This window comes from Antechinus flavipes, chromosome 2 (genome assembly GCF_016432865.1).
Source record: "Antechinus flavipes isolate AdamAnt ecotype Samford, QLD, Australia chromosome 2, AdamAnt_v2, whole genome shotgun sequence".
Taxonomy (NCBI): Eukaryota; Metazoa; Chordata; class Mammalia; order Dasyuromorphia; family Dasyuridae; genus Antechinus; species Antechinus flavipes.
The window spans coordinates 339,419,349-339,432,121 of NC_067399.1; the positions used below are offsets into that span (position 1 = coordinate 339,419,349).

Below are 12,773 nucleotides of genomic sequence, written 5' to 3' on the forward strand. Positions count from 1 at the left end.
CATAGGACAATGCTTAGCTTAGAGTCACCGGATCTGTGTTCAAACCTTAGCTCCACTACTTACCAGTCTCTGTATCTCAATTTTCTCATGTATAAAAGAAGAGAATTGAACTAGATAGCCTCTTAGGTCCCTTCCAACTCTCTAATTCTAAGAAATGACAGACAAGACAAATTCTGAGGAATATGACAACTTAAATTACGTGATGCAGAAAAAAACAAAACAATCATAACAATGAAAAGGCAGATGACCTAAAATCAACTGTAATGATCAATTTTTGTCCCATATAACAGATCCTTAAATAAGGAAATACTTTCCTCTTAGAGATAGAAGACTATTGCTTCATACTGGGCCATACACTATCAGAAAGAGTTGCTGTATTAGTTAATTATATTTGTTATAAGAGAAGATTTAAGGGGAAATCAAGGATTACATATGTATCCAAAAACAACTGGCATTAAAAAATAGGTCATCAATAAAACACTTTTTAAGAAGTAGGCATTGGTTAACATTATTATGCCATATTCCAAGTGGAACAAAGCATCAGAATAACAGCAAATAAAACAAGTCATTTAAAATTTTTTTTTACTCTGCTTATACTATAGTTACACAGGAAATGGCAGAATTTCTTCCATAATGGAGGGGAAAGTCTTCTTCCATAGGACTGAGACTAGCCATGCAAGGAAAAATATGTGATGCTATTCACAATATACTAAATTGAAGAACCATGGTGACAAAAGCAGATGTTGAAAGTAGAGGGAGTCAGGCTACATATCAGCATGAATCACTGCTATTTTCAAAGGAATGTTTTTCAAATATGATTAGAGCATTAAACACCACAATTCTGCTTACATATACAGACCAAGAAAGGGAAAAATATCAATAGGTCATAGTTCTACAGGTTCCTGGGCCAGTCAATTACCACTAAAGTAGTGATAAGTCCTACAAATGACTGATATAATCATGATCTCTCCAAATAATCCCAATAACTTAATATCAACTAGTGGAACTCTTTGGGCTATAACAAATAGCCCCATTACAAAAAGAACCTGGATGCCATGTATTAATAAGAAAACTACAAGACCAAGGTCTCAAAGAAGACTGTAGAATCACAAAGAGCTATTCAAACAGAAGATCTTCATCTTTCTCTTCAGCCAACAGATTAGCAGGCTCCAACACTTCTCCAGCTGCTTTCCGTAACTCCAATTCTTTTTCTGTTTTCTCTTTCAGAACCTTCTTCTTCTCCTGTATTTTCTTTAACCTGGAGAGTAAGAAGAATTTTTCTAGATACTACTCAACACCAAACGTTATTGCTGCCAACAACCTGCTTTCTACTACTCCCTTCCCCTCATTTTCTAACAAGAATGAGAAACACATACTGAAATAATTCTAGAATATTATTTTAATTAGATCATATTAGTCTAGTCTTTTTTTGTATGTTAAAACCCCTTTAGCAACATGGAGAAACCAATGGACTCCTCATAAAATTTTAAAATAAACACAACAAGGTAAATTTAGTAAATACACTGAAGTAAAAATGTATATTTTCTTCCATCTAAAGTTCATGGTTAAGAATATTTGCCCTAAATATTATAGTTTTAAAAGCATCCAATAATGGCAACGATCCACTACAAATACATCTACATTGTCAAAGAAAAATTCTTAGCATTCTCAAAGCCTCTCCTCCATCAACAAAGCTTCCTTGACTGCTCCAGCAGTCCCTGTCTTCCTCTTCTTAAATTTTCTACAGAACTGACATTTCATTATATGTACTGTATTGTTCAAGAATTGTTTTAAGTATCTTATCTTCCCTCCCTGTTCCCTGTAACAAACAGTACTTTTCCCAGGATACAGATGATAACAACATCTCCTTCACTTCAGTGATTTAAAGTGACACAGTTACTTGTGAGAAAGCATTTTCACCTTCTTACCAATGACAAAATCATAGGTTAAAGCTGTAAGGCCCCTAGAGGTCTTTTTTTAAAAAAACTACCTAATTTTCCAATTGGGCTAACAGAGGTTCAATGACTAGCTGAAGGCCATATGTACAACAAATACAAGAACCAGGATATGAAGATTGAGCTGAGGTTCTAAACCTATCCCTACCTCTCCTAGAAATTCACTCAGGTTACAAAAAGAGACTATGTCTAAGGAAGCACATCAACCTTTCAAAGTAAAAGTTCTTGTTTTCCAGCAGTACCCTTATGCTTCCTATTTAGAAAATCAAAAACTGAACTGAAAGGGCTAAAAGGCAGCAAATATATCTTGTTAGTAGTAGTTATGTCCCCAATTCATTGAGTGCCAAGCCCAACAAACCTATAAAACTCTTCACGTTCTCGTTCATCCAGTTCTGTGATGATGTAAGTAAGTGTACGTTCAATCCGGGGAATGATCACTAAAGTAATAAAAGACATTAAAAAGGCATAATCTTCACATGTTCTCTCAATAAAATGTTGGTGTTACGTTATAATAATTCATATAAAAAAGAGGTTAAAAAGATAAATCCATTCCAACACTAAGGTTCATGGAAATCACTTTTCTTTTTGAGGATATCAGTTCACTCATTTGAAGATATGACTATTTGCTCTTTCCCTACCTAGAAAAGACCTAGGAAAATTCAAGAAACATTAAAGCTTTGAGTTGCTTAAATAAAAGGCCATGTAAAGATCAAGCAATCAAATAAGAAAAGTTGAAATTTAATTCTAGAAAACAAAGTGACTTAAGTGTCCATATGCACTGATTCCATAGCTAGGCACATATCTTAAGGTCAATGACAAAAAAACTTTCCCCCAAAATATTTACAGCAGCCCCTTTTCTAAGAAACAAAGTAGATGCCTATTGACTGAAAAGTTTTTAAAAATGGAATATTACTGTGATATAAATGAGTATCATGAAAATAAATATCACAAACATAGAATAATATCGAAAGAATGGTATGGAGAATATCAAGATATTCACATTGTAAAGAACTAAAGAAACACAAAACACTTTATGAACTCTTCCTGTATATAGAATGGGTTCCAAGATTGTTTCTTTTGGAAACTACTTCTTCTATAGCTGCTCATACTCACCATGTTCAATGGCATTCACCCGTCTATTTGTTATTTTAATGGCCTCATCCAGTGTAACAAATGATGTCTAAGACAAGGAAACAAATTAAAAATAGATAAATTTTTCTCATAATCAGTATAATCAACTCATCTGGCTCAATCTCCAAATGCTGGAACAAATTTTTTGGCAGCAAATCTATTTCTTGAGATGTTCTTAAAGTGTGAATTTCTAATAGAAATTGGGATCCTATCGAATTGTTAACATTATTCCACTTTTATTCTGAATAATTTACCTCTAAAATTAAATCATTTCAACTAGGTCAATTAAGCATGTTAAAAAAAAAAGGTACATATAACTAATAGGAATAATGGCAAAGGGATATGTACATATGTAAGAAAAAAAGTCTTTTTGGAATTAAAAAGATTATTGTGGTCTTTCACATGCCACTATCCTATGTTTAACATATGAAGCCTTATCAATTATATCAGTAAAATACCTTTATAACAGAAAATATTAGAGAGAACAGCTGACAAGTCATTTCATCTTAAATTAGCAAATCTTAGATTTGTTTCCTATTTACTCAGGTTCTCAGAATGTTAAAGTACCATATCTTTGATGGTATTTTGGTTCAAGACTCAACATCTAGAAACTGAACTAATTGTTTAGTCTTTCTAACATTTATACTGACCTGCAGGGATGCTAGTTCCACCAGCAGCTCCACTGCTTTAGCATAATTTCTCTTCAGTTTGGCCAACTGTTCCCCACCTCTGGCCAAACCAGTCAATTCATAACCTGAAATGATTAAAAAAGCATTACTATAAAAATGTAAAATCAATACTTTTCTTCTTATTTCTATCCTAAGAACAGTAAATATCGTAACTATCAAAAGGCTGAAACAGCATTCAGCCATTTAGCAAACTATAATGTGACCAAATCAAAAAAAGCATGTACTCAAGAGAGAAATGGGGTTTTCTTTCAATTCCAAGGAATGTAACAGAAAATTAAGAGGAACGATGTCTTAGCTTTTTGTAAATTACCTTGTCCATATTTTACATAAAAGGTACTTATAATTTGATGAAGTAAACATTTAAGTTTTCTCTCCCCCTAACATACACAACACAAGGTGATGGCTCAATAACGCTTAAAATTTTCTGTGGCAGGAACCATTATAAAAATAAAGATAGAATGGTTATCGCCAAGGAGTTCCATCTTATAATTTGCTCGATAACTACGTTTATTTTAGAAGAATTAGAATTATCCAACTGTACAATATGCAGACAACAAAAGACAAATAATTTACTACTTACTGTCAGCCCCTTCTTGATAATGTTCAAATACTGGCAAGGTGACACCTATAAATATAAGTTTATTAACATTTGTAAAAATAATTTAGGAAAAAATAATGTAATTATCTTCACTTGGAATCTTTTCCATTTTTGCCAAATTCTCAAAAATCATAGGAGTGGGTGTTTGAACTAGCCAGTTTCTACTAAAATTTTCCCCTTTCAAAAATATTAATAGCAACTTTCACCTTCCACAAGTAAAAAATTCTTCTAGTTTCTAATGGAATGGCCATATCAGTTAAAGTAGACAAGACATTGTCTTTTACTTTATTGAATGCTGGTAGAAATTAATCTAGTTATGAGTAAAACTAAAGTCTGGTTGGCAAGCAGTTCAACTGAGTAATTTTTATCATGCCTTTAGAGATTTCTAAACGTATAAGAAGTCTTACCTGCTACATTATCTTTCTTTGCTCTAATCTTCACTTGGGCTTTGTTCACATTCTGAATAACAGTGGTACTACAGAACAACAACAATAAAAAGATATTAAATAAAATTTTTGCTATGTTTTAATGAAAAAAATTAACCTAAAAGAATTAGTTCTAATTCTTGCACTATATTAAACTGTGAATGAGAGAGGGAAGAGTACAGATTGCGGCTTAACATTAATTACTAAATAAAAATAGTCAGAAGAATGAGGCCAAATCTTTCCTTCTGCCAGGGGAGAGCTTCCAAGAATAGATACTGAACATTATTATTTTTTAATAAAAAACAATAACCCCCCATCCCCAAAACTAAAAATAAAATGAATATTGTGTGTCTATAATTATGTCACAGAACCGAAAATATTTTCACTTACATAGGAGATGTATCTATACGAAATATACTCTGATGTTACGTATTTTGGTAGAAAATTTTTCTCGCAAGATTTGGTCATTAACAAACCAATTTTTAAATGCCTTATAGTTCTATCCTGAATCTTATCTAAATAAAATGCTGTAAATTTTGTTAAGATAGGCCAATAGGAATTAGTAAAATTCCCAAATTCCCTTATAAAATATATAAATTGTTATAATAAACTCTTATCCCTTTACCATCCTATACTTCTATTCAACCTTATTCATTCAATTCTCAGGATACCATCTGTTCTAAAGGTCAGTACTGAATAGCTATCCTGTTAGAACTATTTACTGAATTGCAAAAATTAAATTACAGAGTTTTATTTAACATATATGCTATACACCTGTATGCTAACACCAAAAGAAATTTAGTTATTTTTTAGGCCAAATTGTCTCGATGAGAAAACAGGCTTGTCACCAGTCAATTAAAGGCAGAGCAAGGATGCAAACATAAGCCTCTATCTTAACAGTCTCATAGGTCTACCTTCAGAATACCAGCCTATTCACAAAATCCAGGTTTACTCCAATTACTATCAGACTGTGGTTCCAGAAAGCCTCATATTACTTATTTTTAACTTAATATCTTCTGTAGATTATCTCACCTAAAGTCACCAGCAGTGAATTTGGCTTCAGCAAGTGAGAAAGCAGCTTCTCGCATCACTTCACCCATCAGCATTTTGGTCTGTCAAAAATACAAATCAAACACGGACAAAAATAAGTTGCTTATTGGCAAGATTTAGTCTATGATAAGATTAGAGCAAAAAGGGACTTTAGGGGTCACTTGGTTCAGATTCAGGCCAGGAGCTGGTAATTTGTTTAGGTACTACCACTGGCAATGATCACAGTGACACAGTAAAGAATTTAACCAAAGTCTGATTGACCATCGAGTAACTGGTTTTTCTACACAGAGCCATGCTATAGCTTACTCTATAATGCTATGCATTCTGTGTCATATAATAACATTTATTCTCATTTTAGCTTCAGATGCTTGGTTTATATTACCAAAATTATCAGAGAAAAATAAAAATTTTAAAAATTGTTTTACTGTTGCATTTTTATATCATAGTAATTCCCTATTAAAGCTCTCCATGTTAAAAGCAATTGTCGTGCCAACTGACACAGAAATTATATTTGATAGTGTATACTAAATTCTATATCTACAGTCCCTGTTTTACTGAAACAAGGTAGAAGCATGAATTTTATGAACAACCAATTTTCAAATTTAATCATATGAATGGAAAATGGGAATACATAAGGATAAATGATTTCCACAGATGCTTTTGAAATTTGATATTTCAATACTCTTTTCTCAAATGAGAAAAGCAAAAATTCAATTTTCATGTTCTTTCCCTTTACTCTTATGAAAAGTAAGATGTTCAAGTTAGGAAATAAGGAGATTAAAGATAAATTAAAGCATATTGAATCCTCATAATCTTCTAAAAACAAATTCCTGATCAAGAGCAAAACCCATCCTACCTCAATGATCTTCCTTAAGATCTGCCGAAATCGAAGAGTCAAAGCATCAGATTTTTTCTTTAGGAGGTTTCGTCCTGTTTGTGCTCCTTTTAATCGAGCTTTCATAATGGTCTGTGCCCTAATTCCAGTAGAAAGTAAGTTAAACAACATTTTTAATATTATTTAAGAGAACAAGATCAGGCACAAACATTTCCTACATAAATTGGCAAAATTACATCCTAGCCCACTTTGATGCCATGGTATCTAAATAAGGTTGCTAGGCAGACACTCCATAGCTTGTGTGTGCAAGTTTAATTGACTTTTCTAATTCTGTAGGTCCATATTTCTAATAAGATGCTAAGAATGCTATGCAGCTAGCCTGTAAACATGCCATATTTAAAATGGGAAAAAGACTAAATTTGAATTGAAAATACTCGAACTCTTACATCTGCAATTAGTTCTGCGCAGCTGTAATAAAATATAAATAAGAGTCTGTTTTTCAATGCCAGCCTACTTTAAATGAAAACATCCTGTTTAATAAATTATGTTTTCTATGCAAAATTTTCAACTGCATAAGGATATTTCTAAAATCACTCTACAGAATGCTTGAAGATTTTTGGTTAGGACTCTGAATGTCAAACATAATATACTTAATTTTAAGATTCTAAAGAAACTTGAGCTACTATTATAAGCACTAATAGATATTTAATATGAAAATGTCTAATTAAGAAGCTAAAATTATATGGCATTTTCCATCCCATTCTTCTCCTCAAAACTTAATATTAATTTAAAAGAAAATAATACTAAAAATTATTTTAATTCTGCTATCATTTAAAGGAGAAATTATTATTATTAAAGTCATTAACATGCAAGATTAGTGATCAATTATACAACCTAAGGACTCAAATTGTTTCATGTGAGAAGTTATACCTGTTTGGCAAGTCATTTCCCTTCTCTAGCCTCAGTTTTCTCATCTGTAAAATTAGGGGACTGCATAAGATGACCTCATTTATAAAGTAAGGGTGTTGCACTAGATGACCTCTAAGGTCCCTTCTAACTTTAAATCAATGATCCTAAGCTGCTGCATGTGACATAAATATTGAAATCCAAAATATATTAATTTTTTTCCTCTACTGCTTTTCAAAAAACAAACAGAAATACTATTGGATCATTATTAGCTTTAATGAGAATTGTAACCAATATAATCAGTGACACTAAAAGGAAAATGTTATAGACTAAGTTCTTGAGTAAATAAGAAAAATGTGAACCTTATAAACAGAGGTGAGAAGCACCCAGGAGAATGACTTCTTTATATCATAAAGAGAATAATTCAAGGTGTCTTTAAAGTTTGTTTCTTTTTAACAGAATTAATTATCATTTCCAACTTTATAAAATGAACTAGCTCAACACTAGGTCTTGCCAACCAGAACTGGTTCAGTTTCTTGCCTGAGCAGGAGTTAATCATCTGTGTGTGTACAATTCACTAACCACTCTGTTTACATTCACAATCAAAACTATTCCAAACATGAGTTCACCTTCTGATACAAGAAATTACAAAGCTGCCTTACAATCTTTGTTGAAAGAATATTTTAATATAGATAGTCTAGCAAAATTCTTTTTTCTCCAAATTCTAAAGTAGTGTGTTTATTGGAGGCTATTAACCAAGACAGACAAGAGATTCAAGGAGAAATTAGTGTCAGATGTTATAAAGGGGAAAGATAAAGAAAAGCAATTTTCAGCACTACAAGAGACAAAAATCTGACTTCAGGGGAATGATGAGGTAATGGAAGGCGGAAGTGTTTGTAACTTAATGGGCACCAAATACTGAAGGAGAGAGAGAGATGAAATACACTAAAAAACTTTTTTTGCTTTCCAAAGTTCCAAATTCTAGTAATTTCTCCAGTCCTCATTTTAAAAGTACAAAACATAAGATTGTTGTAGTTGTACACTGAATCAATATATAGCTATCCAGTTATCAAGAGGAGTCAAGTTACTCAGAAGAAACTTATATTAGAACTTCTTAAAAGCAAAAAGTAGTTTTGCCAACAGCACAAAAAAATTTTCAAGATACCTAAGTTTTTACTATTGCTCTTCAAACACAGCCTGCCTCTTTAAGCACAGGACCTTACTTTGAACTGAATTCCTTCTTTACTGTGTGTACAGGTTAGGATAATGTAGTGAAAATAACACAAGATCTGAGTTTCTGGGTTCAACTCTAAACTTTGCCCATAAATGGCTGAGTATGTAGTCTCAGGAAAGTCATTAAACTTTTTAAGGGGATATAATAATATCAACTTCCCAGGATTGTTGTGAAGATCAAAGGTGTTGATATTTGTTAAAAATGATGTTAAAAAACACAACTCTACAGAGTACCTGAACACACAACTGGCACTAATAAATGCTAGTTATGATTATTTTTATCTGCAAAACAGGTGGACCTAACTCTAACTCTTAAGTATCATAGATGCTTTACTTATAATACTAAGAACATCACAAGACTAACATTTTAACAGATTGTTTTTCAATACACAATACAATGATTAAGAACGGCTTATATCTATTTATGTTTTTTAATATATAATCTCATAAGAAATCTGTGAGGAAGGTATCAGAGGTATTCCCTATCTTGTAGATGGAGAAATCGAGGCTCAGAAAAATATGACCTGTTCATTTTATCTAGTAGTTTAAGTGGAATTTGAATTCAGATATCTATTGACTGTAACTTCAGCAACTTTCTCATTACTTTCAATTTTGTTAATGAATTACACATGTGTATATTGATTGGTTCTTTATTCTGAGCAGCCCAGATTTTCAAAATGAAATCTCTCAATTTCACAGCAATTTACACCTAACTTTTAACTGTGGCCTTCAGCTCATATGATGATGGCTTTATTTCCAGTTGAATCAAAGACATCTGACTATCTGATAAAATGTCTCCTGCTAGTCCATGGAAAAATTAATGTGCTCTAACAGATTACTCCCTTTTTTTTCTCATCAGCAATTCCATATACATACCCATCATGCAGAAATGTCCACAACCACACTAGCTAGTGTAAAACTGAAGAAGCCTACTTTCATGCCACAACCTCCTCCCTCCTTTTCTTAATAGTATTTTATTTTTCCAAATACAACGTTCATTTTTGTAAGACTTTGTGTTCCCAATTTTTCTCCTTCCTTCCCTTACTTCTGCTCTCCCCATGATATAGGTTAAACATGTGCAATCCTTTTAAACATTTTGTCATATTGCACAAGAAAAATCAGATCAAGAAAAAAGCAAACAAACAAAAAAAAGTGAAAATACTTATGTTTTGACCCACATTCAGTCTCAGTATTTCTTTTTTCTGGACGTGGATAACATTTTCCAGCCCAGTTGTTTTGAATCACAACATTTCATGCTACAAATTTTAAAAATGTAGATACCTTGGAAACTAAAGAAGAAACAACTACAATTCAAACTAGTTCTAACTACAAAGAGAAGGATGATCAAGAGTATAATTTTCTCTAACAAAAAACTGAACATTTTTAAAGTGCAGTATATTATTCTGGCCTTTAAGGGGGCTTCATTTTCTGACTTTTAAAACTTGCTTAAGAAACCTTTCTAAAATTGCTATTTTTCTTTTTTCATATGCACTTAAGTATTGATCAAATGTCATCTCATCCCCTCCAAAAAAAGCAGAAAATTATATTACAGTTGTAAGATCACTTGTCTCAGAATGAAGAAGCCTGTTTCGCTTAGAATACATGATATTGAGCAAGTCTACTCTTTCGTCTTCTAATCTACTAACTATTTAGCCTCCGCAATACTTTCCAGTATTAATATTCTGTGAAATCAAGCCAGGACTTCTCTATGATATGGAAAGGGATAAGTAGGATATTCACCAGAAAATAGTAGTATTAATAAACGATAATGATAAGAGCTAACATCTACATAATGCATTATGCAGGCACCAGCTAGAGGCTTTACAATTATTATCTCATGTGAGCTTCACAACATATTCCTTTGAGACACCTGCTGTTATTTTAAAGTTGAGGAAACTGAGGTAAACCGAGATTAAGTAGGTCCCAAATTTGAGCTCAAGTTTTCCTGACACCAAGCTTAGTGTTCCAGTTGTCCCAAATTCTAGCTTGGCTTCTCTGCAGTAGAGGCCAATGTCATAGAGGTGGAAGATCTTATGCTTTTATGAATAAGTTAACTCTCATAGTTCCGAAACAAACTTAAGGCCATTCACAAACTGACTTCAACCTGTTCCCAGTTAAGCACTCTAAAATGGCTTTCCTACACAGTTCCTCACACAAAACATTCTTCTGTTCGTGCTAATTTCCCTTGCCTAGAACACATTCCCTGCTTATCTCAGGCACTTAATAATCTTTAGATTCTTTAAAGCTTAGCAGGAAAAGTTTTTCCTAATTCTCCCTGAAGTAGCCTGTATTTATTTATTTTTTTTATATACAAAGAAGGGCAGCTAAGCATTTTGGATATATTGAGAATTAATCTCAGAGAAAAAACCTAGGTTCAAATAGTAACACTAACAATTAACATTTATACAGTATCTAGTTATGTGCCAAAAATAGTGATAAATCCTTAACAAATATTATCTCATATTGATCCTCACTACAATCTTGGAAAGTAGATGCTATTATTATTCCCACTAAGCAAACTAAACTTAAATATAGGGTCATATAGCTAAGTGAGTGTCTAAGGCTAGATTTGTACTCAATGCTTTTTTGAGGGGGGGAGGGGATAGAAGGGGGAACTATCCGAGCTAGTTGTCATCTATCCTCTTGGGTCCCAATAAATCTTAAGAGTTTAGTAGTAATTCAATGAGTGAAACGAAGTTTTGTATGAAACACTAGCTGTGTGGACCTGGGAAAGTGTGTAGGTACTCAGATACCTTCTGGTACTCACCCCAAACAGCTCTCTGTGACTGTAAATTGCAGTTTAAGTCATTCCAAAGTTCCCACTATCAATAAAATATTTTACACTTTCTCTGTCCGTTTCACCTTATTCTATGTTTAGTACATATTTATGTACCTGCAGCTATTCCCCAATAGATACAAGCCCCATTCCAAGTTTTAGGTGTTTTTTTTTTGATTGGCCTATAATTTTATCGTAATAAAAACTTCTAACGAAGAAACTCAGAAAAAATAGCAGAAGCTCTTCAACTTAATAATCTTAATGCGTTCCCCACACAGTAGAAATTTGATATAAGCAGACTGAGGCTCAGAGAGGTAAGTGACCTATGCAAGACCACAAAATTAGTAAGCAGCTGAATTAGGGTTTGAACTCCAAATCCCGAACTCTTTCCACTACACCACTCTATACTTTTCCTTTTTTTTCCTTGACCCTCTGTAGAAAGAACCAGAAAAGGGCGGAAAAAGTTACCTTATCCTTATGGCCTGCCAAGTTAATAGGAATATTATTAGAGAAATGAAAATAAAGTTTAAGTGATTTATAGAAACAAGTATAAGATGTTATCACCCATCGTTCTTCCCACTGAGTTTACAAGACCTCGAGAGGTCGGCACAGATTGGGGAAGCTTGTGGTTCCGAGGACAAGCTTTATGTCCTACAATGTACAAAGGGGACCCAGAACTGGGGCGTCTTTCTCCCACCCTGAATCATATAAGTGGAATGGTATAAAGAGAATCAATGCATCTTGAGCCTAGGTTTCAAGGAGAGGACCTTGAGAGCGGCCTGAGAAATAAGTAATCAAGAACTGAGATGAGGAGGGAAGAGCTGCTGCAGAGATAATAGAGGGAAGGGGGTGTCGAAGGGGGGGGGAGGGCAACGAGGACGCTCAGAACGAGAAGCCCCTTCGTTCATCAATGTCACTCACATTCGCGAAGGGAAGATATCGATGCGGTCTTTGCCAGACATCTTGACAATCGTTGTCCGGTGGAAGGAGCTCGGTCCTTAGGCCTTTCACTTCGGGATTCAAAGCCGCCAGTCGCTGCGGGTAAACTCCACCACCTTCTACTCCTCATACAGTCAGCTGGAAAAGGTCACCTGATCACCTCCCCCCGCCCCCTCAGGCTAAGCGGAAACGGCCTCGGGTAACTCCTTTCCGGTTCCGTCCGCTACTGCCGGGGA

At 33.7% G+C, this 12,773-nt stretch overlaps 1 protein-coding gene across 1 annotated transcript; it reads right to left on the reverse strand.

Annotated features, from left to right (window-relative positions):
- Positions 1 to 565: 565 nt before the first annotated feature.
- ATP6V1D (ATPase H+ transporting V1 subunit D) lies at positions 566 to 12,763 on the reverse strand. Its single transcript, XM_051977869.1, has 9 exons — positions 12,520 to 12,763; positions 6,705 to 6,822; positions 5,831 to 5,910; positions 4,781 to 4,848; positions 4,356 to 4,400; positions 3,737 to 3,840; positions 3,069 to 3,135; positions 2,314 to 2,392; positions 566 to 1,258 (listed from the first exon to the last, which is right to left on the reverse strand). The coding sequence occupies exons 1-9, from the start codon at positions 12,558 to 12,560 to the stop codon at positions 1,117 to 1,119; spliced, it is 744 nt and encodes a 247-aa protein (XP_051833829.1). The 5' UTR covers positions 12,561 to 12,763; the 3' UTR covers positions 566 to 1,116.
- Between the last annotated feature and the right edge of the window lie 10 nt (positions 12,764 to 12,773).